The sequence below is a fragment of the Plectrocnemia conspersa genome, unplaced genomic scaffold, assembly GCF_051122295.1.
Source record: "Plectrocnemia conspersa isolate PC_06_02 unplaced genomic scaffold, ASM5112229v1 ptg000006l, whole genome shotgun sequence".
Lineage (NCBI taxonomy): Eukaryota > Metazoa > Arthropoda > Insecta > Trichoptera > Polycentropodidae > Plectrocnemia > Plectrocnemia conspersa.
In genome coordinates, this window is record NW_028277170.1 from 14,188,791 (window position 1) to 14,212,022 (window position 23,232).

The following is a 23,232-nucleotide window of genomic DNA, read 5'->3' on the forward strand; positions in this document are numbered from 1 at the left end:
ACCTTTTTGGAGCAAATAAATAAATTTTATTTCGTTTTATATCCACTAGCACCAATGAAAACAAATTTTCAAATTCCCAAAAATGTGACACATCTGCACCCAACGATTTTAAAAAAAAAAAATTGCATTGTCACGCGTACAGAGATCTATCTGAATAAGTTAAAAACACAATGGCTCGGTGTTTGTTACACATATGAACACTATGCAATAGAGTTCCTTTATTGAACGTAGACAGAGTTATAAGCGCTTAAATAAATTGCTGCAGATTTGCAACACCATGCATTTAAGGGTTAATGTAGCATGTTTTTGTTGGTAAATGTTAAACTGCATCATTTCATTTGCGACAAAATGCGAATTTTGTAAATTAAAATTGTGTTAAAACTATATTTTGCGCTATAAATTGTAATATTATGATTTATTAACTTAGGAAATTATTAATTGATATGGAACTGTAGGGTATTCTATAAAATTATCCAAATCCTCAAATAAAAATCATCCGATAAGTCGATCGCCTGGGTGTCTGGAATAATTTATTATCAACGCTATGACAATATCAAAATCTACCATCAAAACTTCTTATGAGCCTAAATGAGCAATCAGAACATGGATATTGGAAGGAAACATAACAATACCTGATTTAACAATACCAACAGCAAAAATATACTCTTGTTATTTCGTTGTGATCGAACACAGAGTTGGGACCATTCTATATCATCATACTGAAGCAATTCACAACAAAATCCTTTATTGAAAGGTCGACAATCGACTGCTCGATCAAGATGGCTTTCATATCAGCGGAGTGCAACCTTATTGGTCAAAAGATTTTGACTTCTTCATTCAGCACTTATTCACATGCTCTCTACAACTTACTACAATACAAAGCAACAAAGTATAGCTCAAAAATCTTTATTGTAAAAATAATATAATACATACAACCATTTAATATTGCTATAAAATATTATATAAATCAAAAATGATTATTTATTATGTATATATGTATGTATGATATTTATATATTATAAGCTTAAGGTTCATATGAATGTTATGGAATGTATAAAAAATAATATTATTTTAATATAAAACAGATTAAAAAGAAAATATAATTAATTACAAATAAAACTAATTAAAACAATCTGCCAACTATTGGCAACGATTCCGCAAAGTTCTGAGTCGTTTCTGTTAGCCCGACGATAGTGCTGATCAAGAACCAATAGAAGAAGATATTGAACAGCCAACTCAACGCATACATTCTGTAAAATAATAATTAAAATCATACACACTGTTCATAATTAAATAGTTTCAGAAGACTCACATGTTATTGACTACTCTCGCTCTGGGTAGTGTAGAGAGTGGTTCTTTTAAGCAATATTGCCGGCCACCGAGAATGCATCTCTTTATGTATTCATTATCCTCAATTTGGCTCAGATCCAACGGAAATATCTTCTTTTCTTTTGCTGACAATTTATCGTATAGATCTTTGTAACGATCGTTATTGAAGAACCATTCTCTGGTGGTAAAGAACTGCAGCAGTTCTAAACCATCCGTAATCCTCCTCTGTATTCTTATCATACTGAAATTACCATAAATGTTATTTGTGTATATTTTTCACTCAATCATAATGATTTATACATACAATCTCTTCTGTCCGAGAATGAGCATTATAAAATCTATGAAGTAAGCCGGAATCAGGTGGTAGAACAACATGCACATTTTGTGGACGAGTTCGTTTTTACGTATGTTTCCGTCGGGATACCAGAGCGGATAGTCGAATGGATAAGCGCGCACAGAAGCTCTTCCCATCTCCAACACTTGATCCCACGTTGTTTTTTTGGCGTCGTTTGTAGTCAAATTGCAGACAGGTAACTCTTCAGGTCTGACGGGAAATAAATGTTTTTTTTTTTATTAATAACATTACAACAATTTTGAACTTTAATTGGTATGAAGATAAAGTAAGTTAATTTATATGTAAAATTACATGTTGATCAAAGCGCAGGAGACTTGTTCGTTACATGGGAAGTTCATCAAAGTATCGAGTCATTAAGCTTCGCTGGGATATACTGGTCGGAAACAATTTACTTTTATGTAGATTTGTTAATCGCTTACAATTTTTCCATAGAGCCAATTCTACTAGCGAGAACGATCAGCCCGTTGATGGCGTAATCCACCGGTATGACCTCAGCGTGGTAGTCTCCATTGCAGTGCATCGTACGGATGACTCCTTTTCCGGCTCCCACCATTATACCGATCGGACCGTTCAAACTGTCCACCCATCCTTCCACGGGCTCGAGCCAAGCGGGAGTTACTGAAAGTTTAACAAGTGTTCAATAAAATCATCAAGTCACTGGCGATCTGATAATGTATAATTACCGATGCTCGGTCTGGCGATTACGCATCTCATGTTAGGATATTCGTCTCTGACGAGGCACTCGGCTAAGCGCTTGGAGTACGTGTAGGTGTTAGGATGCTGTCTGAGCAGAGCCGGAGTGATGACATCCAAGGCTTTCTCGTTCAGCCAGGTGATGGCGTGCATAAGATCGTCGGGTTGGTCTGGTGCATCTTTTACCTATAAAAAAATGCATTCAAGATAGATGACATTCTAATTTGTTGATACATCGCTTGCTATTTTGTGCTAATAGAAATAAAGCCATAGGATGCTGATATGTATATGATTTTTCATTTATTACCAAAACTCCCTTCTTTGAACGCTAAAATAAGTGACTTATTTTATTCAGTTCTGTCGGTAGTCCTTACTAAAAATTCGCAGTGTAGTGAAAAGATTATCGTGTTGTAAAATAGTGAAAGAAAATCAGATTATATTGTCTTTTTTCAACATAATGTTCATAAATAAGGTTCAAGTGGGACACAGCAATAAAAATACGATGGAAACAATGCACCGATCGGTCAAAATAATCAGAATTCTCAAATATGCACCTCTTTACTACACATAATATTTTCAGTTATCAATAGTTAAAAAAATCTATATGCCAATTTCATACAAATTACAGTAAGGATGTTATAAATCATGTGAGTTGCATTTAAATTTTTTTAGAAAGCAAGACTTTGTAATAAAGTACTATAATGAATCAATATTATTAAATACACACTTTGAGAAAAGCGTTGGTACACGGTGAAATAATGAAATAGTTGAAAAGTGTAGGTCGGGGTTATTCGGTGAAAGCTGACCAATAAAATGCTTTTGTTAAATGCCGCCTACTGACAGTGATTTCTAAACATATGGAGTACGGATGGATAGAAAGGTATTTGAAGGTTGGTTCAAAACTAAATGGGATTTAAAGTGAAAGAATCTTTAAACAGTAAAGCGTTATCAATATAAAAAAAACATATTGTAACTATTATACTGACAAGAAGCATAAATTATAGTAGACTGACTGATGTTTGTAACTTTTTTACCCAAATGTAGGTTCGATGTAAGTATCTGGAGCTCATAAAATGAAATTAAAAATCTCATTGATTATTACAATAAGAGAAGAGCATAAATAAATAGAAAGATATTTGAAGGTTAGATCAAAATTAAATATTTTTGAAAAGTAAAAGTTTATAACAGAAAGCAGTATTGATATTAGATAATGCTCTTCATCCAAATAAAAGTATATTGAAAACAAGACATGTTTATACAATTTTTACCCTCAAATGTTACATCCTTAATTCAACCCATGGATTAAGGAATTATTTTATTAATGAAACGATAATAACGTACTGATCCTAAAACCCTTATCAACGAAAAGAATGACTTGATACAGTTCTGATAAAAAAATTCTATAATGGATGCTATACATAGTATTTTTTTTTTACAAATCTGCGGGTTTCAAAAAAAAGTTTTATTTATCACTACATTGACCTGGATTTTAGAATCGAGGGATTTTGTCACATCCTGTCCAAAGAAAGAACATAACCGCACATCACAGTGAGGATTGACGCCCTCGGGCCTGATGCCGGGACTTAGCCATTATCTTGTTGAACCTCCACTGCATGTTAGCATAGCAGTGGGCGCCAACTAGGCCTTGTTATTGGCTGGCGCCCCCATCACAGAAAGCTCGCTAATGGCCTGAGATTGCAGCTTCTAGGGCTGCATTCACGGAGATGAAGCCCCTTTATAGGGGCAATGCTATCATCACCATTAATCAGTGTTTTCTATTTTTTATGTGTACGTTTATTCAACTTATGCAAATATTTTTTTGAACTTTGCTTTTTTAAAATTATTTGTGCTTCTAATCGATAATTGAGGGTATAGAAATATATAGAACACTGTATATGCGCGTTCAGCTTACGGGTCGTGCATGTGAAGCGAAGACTGTATGGGAGAGTTAACGAACTTTGTTTTATATTTGCACATACTTGACCTTGAATTTATCGAGCGTTACTTCAACATTGGGCAAAACATATTAGAAAAGGCACAGAAAGAATCTTTGGACCATGGTTTAACGCTGACACGAGTGAGCGATCGTAAAGGTCAAAAAGGTCACTTGGAATGTAATGCAAAGAAGTGGTAAGCAAAGTGTGAACAAGATTCTAGTAGTATAATATATTAATTACAAAAAAATATATTAAATATAGTACCTTTATATTATAAATATTTCACATTTTTGTAGCAAAATAGAAATAATCATATGCACCTGTTTTATACGCAACATAAAAAATACCGATAATAAATTATAGTTCAGAGGTTAAATCTAACCGAGAAAGTAACGATTTCTGTTAATATTATGTATATGCCCTTTTCGTGGCTGTATCTAATGTCTTTAAAAGCAACAATCTTGCACAATAAATCGCGCAATAAGATTCACAACCGGTTTATATAAATAATTTGCATCTTTTTACCATTGATAGTATTATTTCCATATTATTCATTAAAAAAACTAAAAAGAACGTGCATTTTTGTGTTAGGGATCGTATGACCGAACCGAGATTTCTCGAAATGAATTTATGATTGTTAACCTGTATCCCACACCATGCAATACATCCAAACCGAAATTTATGAATTTTTATATACATGCATACAAAATCATCATTGTATGTATGTATATACATATGTATTAAACTTCACATTTGTTGCCATTTTATCTTAATATATAATAAATAAAAAATATGATTCACTGCCAATTAAAAATATACTATATTTTAACTTATTTTCCTTCTGCACTAATAAAAAACGCTAGCAAGTGAAATGCCTCCAAAATATTACAGATAACTAAGCTTACCAAAATCTTAAATTGTTTATCAACAGCTTAAATTTCAAGAAGCATTTTGTCTGGATGTATGATATCTGTAAATATGATTTAATGAAAAAATTCTTTATCTTTTAAATTTGCTTTTAACAGTGTTGTAATTTGTTGAAACGCTCTTAGCGAGCTTCAAGAGACTGCTAACGTATTCTAATAATTTTAAAAACACACGTGGAATATATGCTTGCCGAGCCAACGCACATTAGTGTGCAGTAAAAGTTCCTTATCATAATCATAATTATTAAATTATGTTTAGTTTCTAAACATACGTCATGTGTATGCGCAATGGCATATCTATGTTCCCTTTATCCTAGAGTACCTTGATTCAGTTAGAAAATTATTGTATTGTATGCGGTAGTAGATAGTTTGGAGAATAAATAATCTATGACACTTATACATACATAATATTTCCAAAATCACTACTATAGATGTATTATAGTTTTATATTGTATTCAAAATTTAAATTACAACCACAAGATGGGTAAAGCGCGTGCCTTTTAACTATTTGCAGAAGTGTAAAATTAATAAGGCATCACACGTCGTTAATTAAAGTCGTATTGTTGAGGCTGGCACCGATAGAAAGTTTATGTTTACGGTCTAGCGATATTTTGCGTAATGACACAACAATACCTATAAACGACAATAATATACACTCGAAAAAGAATAGTAAAAATCTAGTTTGTTTTTTTCACATTTACTTTTCGTGTTAATTTCGTTAATGGGATAACCTAAATTTAATTTAAAGGACTTGTATCAAATAATCGCAAAAATTCCGTCAGTATTATTTTTATCATTAGGTTGTCTTCTTAAAGTTTTAAGATTTTATTATTCAAATTAAGGGTTTTGGAAGAGTGTCTTGAAGTTTTCATACAACTATTAATTAATTAATTTGAATTTTGCGGAAAGTGGTATTCACTATTGTTGTAGTGTTAAATTAAATAGTGACGGAACGCTAATTTTTCCCTAACTCCCCCCCTAGCAGACGTCGTTTACGTGCAGAGAGAACTCCACTTATTCTCAAAAGTGATTTAGAGATATTTAGTGGAAGTTTCTTTAGCCAAATCTTTCCCACCTAGATAGTAGGAATATTCTGAGAGTTAACGAGATCAGGAAAATAATAATAATATATTATACAATAAATCACCGTGTACAGATTATGCAACTGATTAAATATATCTAAACAATTTTAAATCATACAATGAATTAATCAACTCCCGAACAGGGAAGTCATTTGGGGGGGGGGGGCAGGTGGTGGCATTTGTCCTCCATTAAATTTGGCCAGAAAAATGCATAGCATTTAATGAAATCGAAATATTATAGCCTCCCCCCCGCCTGAAAAATTGAAATGGCGTCCTTGCTCCCGAAGAAGTTTCTAAAAAAAATAGATAAATATTATACCTCGGTCTAGAGTAAATTAAAATATCTATAATTAGGTATAAAAATACACTTTCCTGGCGAGATATTTCTTTAGAATAAGTAATACGCGCGGATATGCCCGTCCGCAGGGAATTTGGTGAGTACATGGTTATATTAACGCTACAATTTTATAAGAAAATCTAACAATTAGTCATATTTTAAATTGCAATAAGACATGATATAACGTTCTTTATATTATCGATTTAGTTTTGTTGATGTGCAATGTTTGGAAGTGCATTTTTATTTTTAATAATAAAAATAATAAATAACTTAAACGCTCAAGTGCTAACTTATAGCCACTTATTATTATAAACGTAGGTGTTATCAACACGATTTATTCTCTGTGTTTTTTTAATATTGTATTAAACACTTTTTTGCACCTTATATTTTTGCCCACGGACTTCAATTAGGTTGACATACCTGTCAATGTAAATTTTCATTTTGCGTCATAGCATTTAATTTACAGTAATAAGCTCCATGAATGAAACATTAGTATTATTAAGAATAGTAAAATAAACATGCCTCGCCAAAGTTTGTTTTTACAAAAACTGGGTCATGATTATAAAAAGATTAAGAATTCATTCAGGAAAATGGTAATTTATCGCTTGGCCAACTGCAAATTTATACTAAATACAAAAAAACGACGTAGAAATTTGATCAAATATCGATTTCCAGCTTCAATTATAATTCATTTTAGGGAAAATTATGTAAAATTTAATGGAGGGTTACAAAAAATAATTAAATTGATTATGAATTACTATATACAAAATTAAAATTATAACAAAAATTATCCCGAAGACTGTTTATGTAATTTTGAGCTACTCGAAATTTGTCATTTTCTTTTACAAATGAAAATTTCAGTGAAGTTATGCTCACTCGGTACACCAACGATCCGTAAAACAAATATCAATGACGCGAAACAATATTACGAATTAACACCTCATATATAAATATTTATCACTTCGTGCGTTTACATGTTTAGAAAAGCATTCACTCGTGTCTAGTTTTTCTATTTCATTTACGCCAATATAATTTACCAACATACCAACAATATATCAGTGATCATTGATATACTGTTTGAAGACGTAACTGTAACGTAACTCTTAAATACCCACAATCGCAAAAAGAGTATTGTGTCAAATATATTAATTTTAATTATATTTTGAGCTTATTAGTGTTAATAGGAGGGGGGCAAATTTAGTTTTTGCCTGGGGCGTTTAATGAGGAAAGTATTAAATATATTATTATGTATAATCAGTGGCGTAGCTATGGGGGGGGGGGCCCGGGCGGCACTTGCTTGGAGGCGGCATATTCGCGATGGAATCGTCTAGTGTGGTTCTTAACCCTGAATAAACTAAAATTTATGTAAATCTACGAATACCAAGAGCTTAACAATAATCAATTTATTATTTTATGACCCTGCAAAAAATGTATGGGGGGGGGGGGCAATTTTAAGGATTGCCCTGGGCGGCACATATCCTAGCTACGCCACTGTGTATAATTCACGATAGAATACTACAAAAAAATGGACCACCAGATTGCCGAAGTACAGTTTGTTTTCCACACACTTGTGGGAACAAGAGAAGCCTTTTTTAGTTTTAATACAACGCTGTCGAAATAAAAATGTTACTTAGTAACCTTCGATACGATGACATGTACATGGATCCTTTTACCTAAAAACATTGATTTTTTAACCATCATACGCAGATAGTCTAAATAGATTTTTATAAGGCAATAGCAAATAGTCTGTTTCCGTCCTGAATCATCGCATTGGCCAGACGAAAGGGCGTTTCACTTTCGCTTATTCTTAAATGGTATATTAGGTCAGACGTGGCCGCAATGAGCTCGCTTTAATACATTTAGATAGGATTTTAATGCATATTCTAGTCAGAAATATATATAAAACTTAAACGCAGTGTATGAATTGTGCAAGACAACATATAAAAACATTACGCAAAATGCAATCAGACGTACAGTGCCAACAAAAAAACTGCGCTACACCATTTAGACACAATTTGGCATTACAATGTAATAATAATACACGAGTCTCGAATTTAATTGGATAACTTTTACCGCATATGAGTGAATATAATAATATAAAAATGAGGTTAACGCTAGCGAGCGCATAGCTAGCATGACAAGGAACAAACCTTTTCTTCCAACTTTTCGTAGTCAGCGTAGCAAAAAGCCGTAGACAGATGGACGAAGACGTTCAGCTGGGACATGCCTTTGGCGATTTGGAGCAGTCTCCAAGTACCAGTGGTGTTCATGTCGATTGCGTCCTTCAGCTTGGCTTCCAGCTTCAAGGTAGCCGCACAATGGAACACTACGTTCACTTCTTCCTGCAGCTTCTTGATGGTATCAGAGCTGAGGCCTAAGTTATCGTTCAAGATGTCACCATCGACTCCCGTCAGTTTCTTCATGGCTTCGGGACGCTTTTCGCGGATTCTGCTGAACACCTACAATTAAAGTAAATTAGCAAACATCATTTAGATATCGTATCACTTAATTACAACATTTTTTTATTTATTTAGTCACATATTATACTTGAGATTTTGATAGTATTGAATTATATATGGATTTGGTTTAGTATTTTTACAGGCGATGTTCCTGTAGTTGCAATAGAATTTAAGTACAGATTGTATCAATTAGTTGTTTTGTATTATATGCGTGTAACCATTATACACAAAGATAATTAATCCATTGTTTATGTTCTCGAGACTAATTGTCTATTATGCTATCTGCTAAATAATCTTTGCGTGTTGGTATTTTAATCATCTTTTCCGATGCACATTCCCTTTAAATATGAACATAATCATTTACAAGGTTTGATAGAATTACTTCAATCGTAAAAGGTGTCTAATTATTGGAAAGCATTGTTAGAAACGTGTCTTATTAACACCTTTTATTCAATTTGTTTCTATATGAACACTTAATAAAAAATACAATTTACAAATGGCTATGGAAGAAAGTTTGCTTAATTAAATCTAACGAATTACTGACTTTTTTTTATTACAAATCAGTTTATATGTAAATCTTATAAGAAAGCTCTTGTTTCTTTAGAACAAAATCATCAACAGATAAGATTTTAATGTCTGATAATTTTAGAACTATATGAAAAGTAATAGAAAATAGTGTTCTTATTAAAAAATATATTATATACGTATACTATTTTTGTAGTACTGATACATATGTATCAAAATAAGTAATAAATTTGTTTTATAAATCTAGTGTTGAATAATATTGATTTAAATTTATGTATTAAATATAACCAAGAAGATAATTCTGAATTATCGCAGACTATAGAAAATTCACTGCATTCGATCATTAGTGCATTTAAAAGTAGCACGGAAATAATGTTGTTCTACTTTTGTCGACGAGCATTGAACTGTAAAATACTAGTGATGAAATTAATTTCATTGTACACACGTTCGTTGCTTGCACTTTTAAATTCAGTTCAATGTTAATGTAATAAAACATGAATGCTGAAAATTAATAACGAACTAAACGCCAATCGCACTTTCCCCCAGTAAATATTATCTGCGTGTGTGTGCTATATTTATTTTTAGAAGTTAGTAACACTCACCGGTAATTTCCACATTTCGTTGATTCTCTCACTGACGGATTTTCCTCTCTTCGGTCTAATCAAAATGTAGATGTGCTTCAAATCGGTGCAGCTAAAGAGCAGTTTTTCAACGAGCACCTTTCCCATAAATCCAGTGGCTCCCGTTACAAGAATCGTCTTTCCTCTATAAAAGTCCGTCACGAAGTTCTCCATCCTTGAAGATTGTCAGACTGTTAAAGAATACAAACATATTTGTTAGCATATACATATAAATAAAGAGAACGCACGCAGGTTAAATGTTATTGAGTCACTTAATATAGTTATGTTATCGTTGATCGAATTGAGATCAGTTCCTGATTCCTGATCTTGAGGTCTTTCATTGTTTATGTGAATTTCCGTAAAAGTTTCTAGAGGAAATAATCATAGGCCATGGAAAGTCAGATTATAATTGTTTATAATTTTACAAAAAAAAAGTATTAGTATATTTTATATAAGTGATCAGTCATCGAAATCTATTTAATTGTTATTCGTGATTTAGTATAGAAAAGCCTAGTTATATTTTATTAATACTTTTCGAGATAGTAATGAACGATATAAAACTTATTATAAAATATACTACTTAATATAGTAAAAAGCAATATAATTTTAATATATTTATAATTTTATACAAATAACAATTAATTACTATATTTTTTATGTTACACTTATTCAAGGCATAAACATATGCATCTGTGAAACGGAGACGTCTCAAATCAAGATTATAAAATATCTGACACCTTATTACACAGGAGTCATTAAGCGAATCGATACGAAAGGATACGAAAATAATACGCATCGAGAGCAGATCATGTGATTCGAGACGGTAGATAACCAGACCGAGACCGAGAACAAACAGCAACAAACACGAGAGCCCTTAGCGGATCATCCAGAGGACATTACTTATCCGCCAGTACCCAGTCAATACAACTTGTAAATTCGCTGCGGTAAATTGTACAACTTAACTGAATAATCAGATTTCCGGCGTCTATTTTGTCTGGAAAATCACACCCCTTCGATCTTTTTATATTGAACCGCACTAGTCACACTACTGTGTGATTAAAACCAAATGTGGCAAAGCATCGACTGAAACTCAACCACACAACCGATCGATATCTCACTCGTTGGATGCTGATACGCTTGAATAACAGCATTAGTTAAAAACCTCTCCGGGGGGTAGTATGTACATATACACATAGCTTATGCAAGGCGGTTAAGTTGCTTACAGGCGATGAAATTGCATGCGCCAAAACAAGACCAGTTATGCATATCGGAAACTACACGTTTAGTGATGAAAGTAAGAGCGCAAAAACGGGTATAAGTGCATCGGTTACGCATTCAGGCAGTTTTGCTTGGCTCGAGTGAAAACGACATTATTGTACCAATTTCTCGTTGTGCAACAAAGTGCAGCGGTAACTACATGCGGTTGACGGTCGTTGTTTCGTTATGTGAGAGCATGGAAATTTAATAACGTTAATTAAGACTGAAGTACAAAGAGGATATAGGCTTCGCCGTGTAACTTGCAATGTTAATAATATACTAGTTTGTTGAGAAAATCAATTAAAAACACATTAAGAAAATAAATACAAATAGTGTCTCTTACCAAAGGTATACATTATACGGTCATGTGTTTAAAAAATGTAATATTACCAATTAATAAGTCTCAATATTTATATGTATTTAAATAAAAAACGTATTTGAAAATTTTTTGCAGATTTAAATTAAAAAAAAAAAAAACATTTTTCATTGGTAAATAATGCAATTTTATTTTTTAGATATGTTGTACAGACTATATAATTAAAATAAATAATAATTAAAATGTATTGATGGGTGAATTTTTTTACATTAAACTTTTTCAAGTAAATAAATAAGAAAAATATAGAATATATAATTTTATGTTGTAGCAACTAAATGTTATTGCTTTTTATCACCTGCATCAATAAGAAGACACAAAGTTTATTTAAAAAATGCAAATGAATGCTTTTTGAAAAAAAATCGCATATGTTACGCCAAATTGTCTGGGACTAAAAAAGTTATGCAGCATTTACGTATTTTTTATTCTATATTATTAACATAAACATTTTCAACATGAATACAAATAAATAAGTATACGAGAGATAAATATTTATTTAAAAAATCAAGATATTTTAAAATAAATATTAAATTAAATAAATAATCATCAATCATATAAATCTGTTTTTTTTTTAAAAATATGTGGCATTTTGAACAAACATATTTACAATTTTCTACGCTCTCCTTTCTCATTCTTTTGGATATTCGCTACTACCAAAAAATAATTGGTAATATATTTTATTGGAATAAATTGCTGAGTGGTGCACTGGCTCCTGGTATAAAAATTTAAGAGGCATCCAGAAAGGCGATAATTCCCCAAGTGCTTAATTGCTGGGAGAAAGGAGAAATAAGCAAATATTTACATATAGTATAAGAATTGCTTATTGTCCAAGTAGACAGATTGCATTTTAATAAAATAAATAAAAATAAAATAATTATAACATTTTTTTCTTAACCGAATCTAAAAAATAATCAATAACAAAAAAAAACTCTTTTTTTATTGAATTGTTTCGACATCACAGCTGCAATGTTTATATTGAAAAAAATTGCAAAAATTGAATATACAAAAATCTGTACAAAATAAAAAAAAATATTTTTTATATAAAAAACACATTTACAAATTTAAATTGCAAAAAAATCTTAAGAAGTTTCAATGTAGATGACCAATTTTTAACAAAATTGCGCACAGCGATGATCAACTCGATAGATTGTGTTTTATTCGTTCATTGCGAATTATTATTATATATTGGTGAATCTGTATCTCAATCATTTTTCATTCCACCAAGTTGTATTTTGCGTCGATCGCTTGAATGAAAACTGGCTTTTCATTGACAGTTTCTATTGTCGCAATTCTAATCGTTGCTTTTTTAAGAAATGTTTTGCAAGAATCGAATAAAACGCCAAATTTTGATTTCTCCTTTCAAAATCGGACCGTCTAACATAACGATTCTTTTAATATTGTGATAAATTATTCGTTATTTATTTCTCAAATAAGATTTTAGATCTTGAGTGTTTGGATGCAATATTAAAACAAATAATGTCAAGACAGCGATTTCTATAATATTGATGTCATAAATCCTTGTTTAACATCATAAAATTAACGGTAAATTATAAAATTTAGAAAGGCATGCTAATTTATATAAATAAATACTTATTTATTATTTTTTAAATTTGTGTAAGACTTCATCTAAATTTAAAAGGATATTTAATATTCTATACAACCTGGAACATTAAGTCAAGGTAAATTAGTTAATCAAGCTTTTATATAAATCTTTTGTCGAATAAATGTCGAAGAAATTACATGTAACATTTTATATATTGATGCAAGATGTCATTCAAAAATATTTTCTTACTTAGTTTTAATCAATATTTCTACCAACGGTGGGGGATGAAGGAATCTTGGTGGGCTATGCTGGCTCTGGGGTAATTTTTCGGGCGATTGAGGGACATGGGAGGGCAACGGAGGGCCATGGAGACAAATTCAAAATATTTTAATTAGCAATAAAGTAATTATAAATTTTGCAACAAGAATATAACATTGTGCACTTTAAACTCAAAGCTCGGCGTGTGCTGGCATTTAGTAAATTTAACCTATCTGGATATGTGGCTAATCTGTGTTTAAGGAAAATAAATTGATAATGAAGTCTAATCGCGCGTTCCGAAATGTCTTAGACTAGTAGCTCTGGGGTTGCGAGTTCGAGCCCCAGCAGCGGCAATCGAATTTTTATTTATAAAATTGCGCTATTATCAAAAACAAACCCAGCTTGTTTTTAATAAGTCCAGGCGTCCCTGATTCTAAACCAGAAATCACTAAAAAAAATAAAAAGTCTATCCAAAAAATATTTCAGTGAAATTATATCGGTCAATAGGAGGGCGCAAAAACAATTATCACTTCTTAGAAGTCGAAAATTCACGTCAAAAGCAATAAATCGTGTTGGTGCCGTTGCCGTGGGAACGCTCAGTAACGAACGTTCCCACTGCGACTGCACGATTTTATTGCCTTTGACGTGGATTTTTGACTTCTGAGAAGGAATAATTTTTTGCGCTCTCCTACTGGTCGAAATTCGGTTTAGATATGCTTCATTCGATTCTCACTTATTAGTCATAATATTGTTATTATGTTATGTGACAGGACGGTTATATTGCTTTTAACGTGGATTCTAAACAGGAATGCCTCCTTGAATTTGGTTAGAAAAATTCATATCATTTAATAAAATACTATGAATTTGAATGAAATCGAAATATTAATAAAACGACCACTGACTTACCAACTTTTGCCCCCTCCTCCTGGTAAAATTTGGAACGTCGTCCCTGCATTTGACACTTTGAACACGCGTTATTATACAGCTGTCTGATTTACAGTGTTGCCAACAAATAAAACTCGAATTGAATCTCCTTGCCAATTCTACACGATTATATTACCTGCAGATAATTTACTTTACCAAAAATTATATTTAACTCGTTAGGTCTAACACAAGCAATAAGAAAATACGCAAGGGAGAATTTCCTATATTATGTATATAAAATTGATAGAAGGAAAACAAATGAGATGTTTAAAAATGCAATTCAAATTCTAATCTTCATATCGAAGATATCAAAGTAATAAAAACAACAACCATAAATTCCGTGCAAATAAAAATATGTTGAAAACCATCAGTGTTGTGTGAATTACAATAGTGAATATTGACTAAATACTATTTACAAATAGCAGATCAAAGTTTCCCTATCTATCTAGAATAGTGTGTTCTCGCTAGTGAATTTGCAAATGATTTATCACCAATGCGTTTATGAGTTATCTCATCACACGAGTCAAGCGATGACTCTCGTTTTTTTACACACCACTGTTGCCCAACGGTAAGTACGGTCACGTGACGCAATTTTTGGCCTCAGAATTGGGCTCTTTGCGAAAGTCTCTCGAAATTACTCGACATCAATGATTGTCTTCTCGAGGCCGGTTTCACCACATGTCATTATTATGCACCGGGTGATTAATTTTTGCGCATAATGATCATCTTCGTCGTTCAAGAACCGGCGGTGATCGACATACGAATCATTTTACTTAACTATGTAAAAAAACATCCAGAATATATTTTTGAATAAGCGCTAAGCAAAAAAGTACACAAATATAATATTGATATTGATATAGTGTGATGTCTATTCGTGTAAGGAGTGACTCATATTTGAGTCACAAAAAGCAACGTATAATACATATTGTAGAACTAACTAAAGACAATTCACATTGAAATATCTTTCAAAAAACCATAATAAATTTGAGTTTTGATTAAAAGTTGTAGTGTTAGGATAATATTGGAATATCATTAGAATTAAATTGCGAGAAAGCAGAACATTAATTGCTTGTTATTTAAAAATTAATATATTATTACAACAAACAAATATTTTACTTTGTTGTGTTGAGTATGTACTTATTTTACGCGTATTTTTGAAACATATTTTTATTTTCTGGAATCTATTTTCTATTTTTGTATGCATGTCTAGAATTCGCAATATTTAGTGGAACCTTTCAACTGTGCAAATCGATGGATAGGTGTAGTTATAAATATAATGAAAAATATCTTCTGTTAGATTTAAATATATAAAAATATAGGAACTAATACTAGCGAATTAAAACAAATATCCATATTTTTACCGGAGTTACTTTTTTACACTTTTTTCCACAACAAGATGGCGGATCAGTTTGGCAAACGAACTTGTTCGTATTTACACAAGGTCTATTTATATAAGAAGTTTCATTATGATAGGATATAAACAGGAAAATATTCACCGATAAAATATCCATGTTTTCGTTAGTGAGCCTCGTTTTTGTTTTAGTTAGGTGTTCGTTTTTTTATTTTTATATGTATTATAGAGACATATATGTATGTGTATATGCTTTTTTTGCCAGTATAAATTCGCAATATGTCGGAGATTAAATACTTTGATCATCTTGTACTTTGTCGAACACCTTTTCAAAGTCAATGAAACATAAATAGACATCTACATTAATATTGCAATATCTAAATCTTGTAAACTTAAAAGAGCTTCTTTTGTTCCTAGATCTTAGTGTAAGCGAAACCGTTGCGCTAATCTGGCAGTCATTTTTTTGGTATATTCTGTAATATTTAAGGCCTGGAATATAATAATTGCTAACTACAAATATGTTATAACATCCTTTAGTATATATTGATTCACCACGCGAACGTTATTTGTAAAGATACATACATAATTTCACAATATCTATATTTTCAATGACACTCGTCCTACATTTCTGAGATGTTCGTTTTATTTGTTTTTTTATTATTATTTTAGAAACTTTCGATGCATTTCGGTTAATTTCTATTTTTTAAAAGAAAAAACACTCAAACACGAGCAAATGTTTGAACACGAAATACGAAATTATTGTTTGTTTTGTTCATTGTGACACGCGACAGTGTTTCACCATTAGCCAAATAATTTCTATTAGTTTTCAGAATATCTCCTTCCAAGATTTACGAATAGACATTTTCAATGCATTCAGCTATTTCTGCGCTATTAAAAAATCAATTTAGTTTAATTGAATTCAAAAATTCTTTGATTGGATTCTAAAATTATGCGAGTCGCGAATCCGTTTCGGAATTTCGACTTCATTTTCTTGAACTTGCACGCAAACAAATAAAGAGTTACAATTTTTTCGATTTTTCGAAAGTGAATATATTAACTATTAAAAATAATAGAAAAGCGAAAATCATTTATGCCGTTTGTGAAAATTGAAATGCGGCTATTTGCACAGTTAACGACACTTTATGTTAATATAAATGAAATCGATTAGTCTTTAAATGCAGTTTGCATCAGTGGCGTAGCTATGGTGGGACGGAGGGGGCGGGCCGCCCGGGCGGCACTTGCTTGGGGGCGGCATATTCGCGATGGAATCGTCTAATGTGGTTCTTAACCCTGAATATACTAAAATTTATGTCAATCTACGAATAGCAAGAGCTTAACAATAATCAATTTATTATTTTAAAAAATGCTGATTTTATGACTTTGCAAAAAAATGTATGGGGGGGGGGGGCGGCAATTTTAAGGATTGTTCCGGGCGACACATACCCTAGCTACGCCACTGGTTTGCATCATCACTATTCTTATATTGTTTCATTTGTGCCACTGTCTATATATATATATATATTATTTCAAAGTGGCGGCTATTAAAAAAACTCTGTTGCAAAACATTTAAGAATAGAAATTAAAAAATAAATGATGTACATTTTTTAAATTTCGAAGGCACGATACCTGCCGTAGTTTTAATGATATAACTATGAAGATGAAACTTTTGTTTAAAAATATCTTAGAGTGAAAAAATAAAGGTAAAAACGTTTAAAAACAGTAATTAAAATGAAAATATAAAAAAATCATTATTTTGTTTAAAAAATCATTAAGAAAAAAATATGGAAGGCATAATCTGTAATAGATATTAAAGTTTTAAAAAAATTAATAACCTATATAGAAATTTACCTATTTTTTGCAGCTTTTGTCGGACGGAATTTTTCTTCTTTAAAAGCATATTTGTCTTCTCGATTTGACAAGGAATAATATACTTATTTTTACGTTATTATTAATTTATTATATTTAAAAATAGATGCGTTTAATGCAATGGAAGTTAATGACTATCCAATAGTCTTATGACTAGGGATTCCAATCCCGGGCCAAAATTTTGATCCCGGGATTTCGGTATTGCAATTAGTCGATCCCGGGATAATTTTCATGTTATTTTATCGATAAAAATAATTTAAAATGAATAATACAATATATTTTTACATATGTTTTTTATAACGTACAATGTATAAAGTACGTATAATTTTAGTCTTGGGCTTAAAATAGAAAATAATATAATAAAAATAAAAAAGGAAAGGTCTTATATATTTATTTGAGAAGAAAAAAATGAACTTTTGACAATGTATGTACATATGTACATTCATAGACACAATTAATTGAAAACATTATTTTGAATAAAACTCACGAAGTAACATCAAAGCATCAAGTGTTTTATCATTTAGCCTTGATCTGATTTTGGTTCCTAAGCAGCCTGCTGCTGAAATAGCACGTTCAGACTAACAGCCTCAAAGATGCACAGATGACACGTGCAACTTGCGCAAGTTTGTACACGAAATATAACGATGTTGTCAATAATAATTCGATTGTGCTTGATAAATTAATCAATCCGAAAAATTCGGGATTATGTTTTATAATCCCGGGACTAATCGGGTATTGAAAATCGTTCGGGATCCCGGGATCCCGGGATTGGAATCCCTACTTATGACCAACTGGCAATTATACATGTAAAAATAATCTTCTAAGACTAAATGTTTTTTAAAGAATGCAAGGAAGTTGATTTATACGAGAAGATTACATGAAAAAAATTCAAAATTTCATAATTTGCAGTTAAATAATTTTAATGCTAAAGAAAAACGCGGAAACTAAAAGAATAAGGGCATTAGAAAAGTGGTGAAAACTTAACACAATTCTGCATAGAAAATAACCAGCAATAATAAAAAAATCATACTTTTAAAAAGACGCTTTTACTTCTGAAAATCACTTATCTTAATGCTACGAGTCTCTTCAAAAAGAGACTCATAGCATTAAGTCGCAAGGAATCAGATAGATTGAATCGCAATAAAATAGATATTGAGCAATGTCGTGAAATTTATAAGAACTTTTAGATATAAACATTAATGGAATTTCATTCAGTGATTTACGCTGTGCTTGTGATACGTTGCTCGTAGTGGATAATTGAATGAGTTTACAAACTCATAAAGTAAACTTACGAGCGTATCCAAACACAACATAAGTTTATACGACATGATTTGCCACGTGGATGGTGTTCCAATAGAGAGTGCAATAAAATACATAATTCGCGATACATTCTATACCAGCGTTTCCTGAACTATCGGTAAAAAATACTTATATACTTTTTTACAAAATAGTGACTTAAATAAAACGAATATGTCGAGATAAACGACGCGCTTTGTTCGATTCACGCCGCACGTATCTGCACTCATTTTTTACCTTTCTCATACCGTGCCAAAATTTACTCCTCGAAATTAGCCTCGCATCGTGCTGGTATTTTTAATCTATAGTCGAATTAATTGACATTATGCCTCGCATCGTGCTGGTATTCTTCAAATCATTAGTAAAACATGTTACTTCAAAATAACATTGAATGAAAGAAATGTATGGGAATAAGTAGCGACGGAACACTCGCAATGGTAGGTACTTGCACTGGATGTGAGTCAGAATGTGAGTTCATTGTAGTATTCAGAGAATCAATGGCCGCCAAAATATGGTATTGCTTTTATATGCACTTATGCAAAAGTGTGTAAAATTTATAATCCCGTCCAATAAAATCAAGAATATTCACTGCGTTTTGCAAAGAAATGGGGAGTAAACATGAACATCTCCTTTTACATCTCGAGGTGTAATGCATACCAAGGGGAAATGTTTAAAAAGACGTATTGAAATAAAAAAATGGTCTTTTTAGAATAATATACCCCAAAGGCTGTAGATGTAGTATTTACATTTTAAAAAGTTTTCATTTTGTCAAATATTTTAAAATAAATTGACATTTTTGATTTGTAAAATAATTTAAACCTGACATTATATAGTTACACATTTTTATTTTCATAAAAGTAAGTCGCTTATTATTTTATGAGAAATTATAGTATTCTTAGAAAAAGATAACTTAAACAGATATTCGTTAAAGTGTCTCTGAGTCTATAGATAGGGCACTGTAAAAATATCACCGACCTTCCAAACAAAAATATTTTGATTTGTTACCCTAAATTATTTTTATATTTTATTCCAAAGTTGTATTGATCTTTCATTAAATAAACAAGTCATTAAGACAAATTGCAAACTTTAAATTAATCTACTTTGTTAAACAATTAACTGGAATGCTATGTCTTATTACGAACAATCACAGTCATATAACGTGAACAAAAAAGACACAATAATAGTAACACTTTTAAAATATTTTTTTAGCAATGGCAACATTTAAAAAAATATAAGGAGTGAAAATCATAGAGGAACTAAGCGGAAATTTTAATAACAATAAATTTAATATATAAAAAATAATAAAAACATATATTTTTAATTATGTAAAAATGTTTAACTAATAATATAACATTATATCTCTTTATAAGCTTTTTTGGTTTTAATAATAGATATTATTGATAGTAAATTAAGATATATAGGTGATTGACTTAATGGCCTTGAAATAGTTTTTATCACCGTCGTAAAAAACTAATAGCGATATAATATAGTTATATAACATGACCTTAAAACTGAGCGATTGAATATTTATTGTAAAATTTATTACATCATTGAACTTGATATACGTATTTATGTGCATACATACATATACATTAATTAATATATGATTGTTGTAGATAGAGAATAATAATTATAATTAAAAACAGGCATTCCAATAACACATCCTTATTTATTATATTTATATTTTTTATTTGCTATATGCACATTTCCTTAATACGACATAAATCATGTTAATAATTAATTTAAAAAAATTAATCATGCATTACAAAAAATATTCAAACCATTAGGAGCGGGAATTTTTAATTTTAATTTTGTATCTTATAATAAGCAATAGTGTGATTTAAAAAGAAGCATCTGATATAGAAAAATATTTTTATTATCTTGTCAACTTATCATTTATTCGTTACACAATTATTTTTATGAATTTTATTATGGTGATCAGATTTTGAAAATATCAAAGGACTTTGCTCATTTAGAGATGCTGGGGAAGCTAAAAAAAGTCACTCCGGACGTTTTTGTTCGAGGAGGACAAAGTAGGACATGGATAACAACATTTTTGAGGAGGATGTCAGGTCCCGTTAACTTTATGCGAGTAGCAATTTAAAGATATGGAGCAGCAACATAGTATATTTACCAGTATAGTCTAAAAATGCTTTTATCGGTTATATAAAGTAATATAATATTGTTTATAATAACTCAAACATTTATGATTTCAGGTCGTAACACCGACATTTTCGGGCATGCTATTTACAAACTTATTTAAATGTCAAACGTCAGCTCAATACTACATCATTAAACGCAAACGATGGTAGTATTAATATTTTTAATGACGTGCATTTATAAATGTAGTTCGTAACTCCAAAATTTTCGCGCAAGTAATTTACATTTTTGTTCTTGTAAGTGAAACCATAATTTATTATTATAAATATACATAAAACATAATATATGGAGTTTACATTTGTACTAAAATTTTTGCGCATGATTTTTATAAAATTATTTATATATCCCAACTATAATTATAAAAAAACATTTTAAAAAGATTTTTTTAATTGATAGATTACAAATAAATCACATTGTCTATTTTTAAATAACACTGCATTTTTAACCGTAACATCAATTTTTGCGCAGGTTTTTCATTAATATCTTCATACGCCAAACTTATAGCATCGATAGAATATTTGATATTATATTTACATTTTTATGTCAGATCGCAGTACCGATATTTTCGCTCATGTTATTTACAAAATTATCATATTAGCCAAATTTATATTATTTAAATTTAAAAAAAATATATATACTATTTCATTTAAGCATTAAGGTCATAAGACCAACATTTTCGAGCATGCTTTGCGACTATTCATACGTCAAATTTCAGTGCCTTAATATAATTATATATAAAAGCAATGTTGATTAAATTATTACTATATAAATATACAAATAAAGCATTGTATTTATATATTTTTAACGAAGTATTGTTTTAAGTTATAACTATAACTTTTTCCTGTTTGTTATTTACAAAATCATCAAACGTCAGTTCGTTATTACAATATAAAAAAATTAAATTATTTTTTAATACCTATAAAAATGACGCATTATATTTACATTTAAAAAAAATATGCGGTCTTAAAAGCGTCTCTTTTGACAGGTCATAATGTGCATTTTTTCTACAATTTTTTAAATTATTATGTTTTATTTGTCAAATGTATATGTTATCGTGCAGCGTTTTAAATTATATTTGAGTTGACAAATGTTTAAGCTTACCTTGTGCAGTCAAAAATGAAGAAATAATAATAAACAACAGAGGTCCGACCGTAGGCTACTATCGCGTTCAATGGCTGCACGCCTTCTGATTCAGCTGTCGGAGAAGACTTCTCTTTGCATTGCCTCTTACATCACCCTCTTTTGGCCTCGCAGCATATACCCGGCAAGTGCTTATACCACAACCATGTACTCACTACCGTAGGACCACGACTCTCGACATTTCACGCAATGAGATACACTCTGAATTTTCACTTATTTACTAATTCAAAAATCATAATCTCCTCTATTTACATTGAGCCGGTTATGTTGGCACCATGTTTCGAAATAAATTTCTTATCACGCGTTTTAAGTATCATACATCTAAAAAAAGGTAAGATTGTATTTTAAGAAGTAACAAGACATTTTCAGCTATTTACATATAAATAAAAAATATGCAATAACGCTTATTTACATAGAATATAAACTGATTTCGAATACAAATAAATAATTTTTAATTCAAACTATTGTTTTTACAGCGATTGTGATATTTTAAGGCCAAGTTAAATTACATTTTTTATGATTGCTAATAGAATTACAGCTTTCTACCAAATTTTATAAAAAAAACGACACAGTAATTTATATTGAAACTGTTTCGTTGATTATTTATTATTTTGTTTTATTATTGCAATTTTAAGTGCATTAAGGTCACGCTGTATACACTCCTCGAGTAGAGGTGTAAAATTATGCCTTGTAAATATTAAAGGGAAGATTAATGGCAATTAAAATTGTAAATACACTCCCTAAATTAACGATGAAGTTTATTTTTTAGTTATGCAATACGTTTTTTGCTCGTATGTCGAG

The 23,232-nt window shown here is 30.7% G+C and overlaps 1 protein-coding gene across 1 annotated transcript; it reads right to left on the minus strand.

The window, feature by feature from the left end:
- Positions 1 to 890: 890 nt before the first annotated feature.
- LOC148234312 (putative fatty acyl-CoA reductase CG5065) lies at positions 891 to 22,541 on the minus strand. The gene is made up of 8 exons (XM_088187656.1): positions 22,393 to 22,541; positions 10,246 to 10,454; positions 8,810 to 9,118; positions 2,368 to 2,563; positions 2,104 to 2,302; positions 1,634 to 1,873; positions 1,313 to 1,570; positions 891 to 1,250 (listed from the first exon to the last, which is right to left on the minus strand). The coding sequence occupies exons 2-8, from the start codon at positions 10,435 to 10,437 to the stop codon at positions 1,124 to 1,126; spliced, it is 1,521 nt and encodes a 506-aa protein (XP_088043782.1). The 5' UTR covers positions 10,438 to 10,454; positions 22,393 to 22,541; the 3' UTR covers positions 891 to 1,123.
- Positions 22,542 to 23,232: the final 691 nt, after the last annotated feature.

Bases quoted from the DNA above. Each gene is read 5' to 3' on its own strand.
- LOC148234312 (XM_088187656.1), bottom strand. From the start codon at position 10,437: ATGGAGAACTTCGTGACGGACTTTTATAGAGGAAAGACGATTCTTGTA. The intron at 9,119-10,245 runs GTGAGTGTTACT...CTTTAATTGTAG, and splicing joins ACGAAATGTGGAAATTACCG to GTGTTCAGCAGAATCCGCGA. The intron at 1,571-1,633 runs GTATGTATAAAT...TGGTAATTTCAG, and splicing joins ATTCTCGGACAGAAGAGATT to TATGATAAGAATACAGAGGA.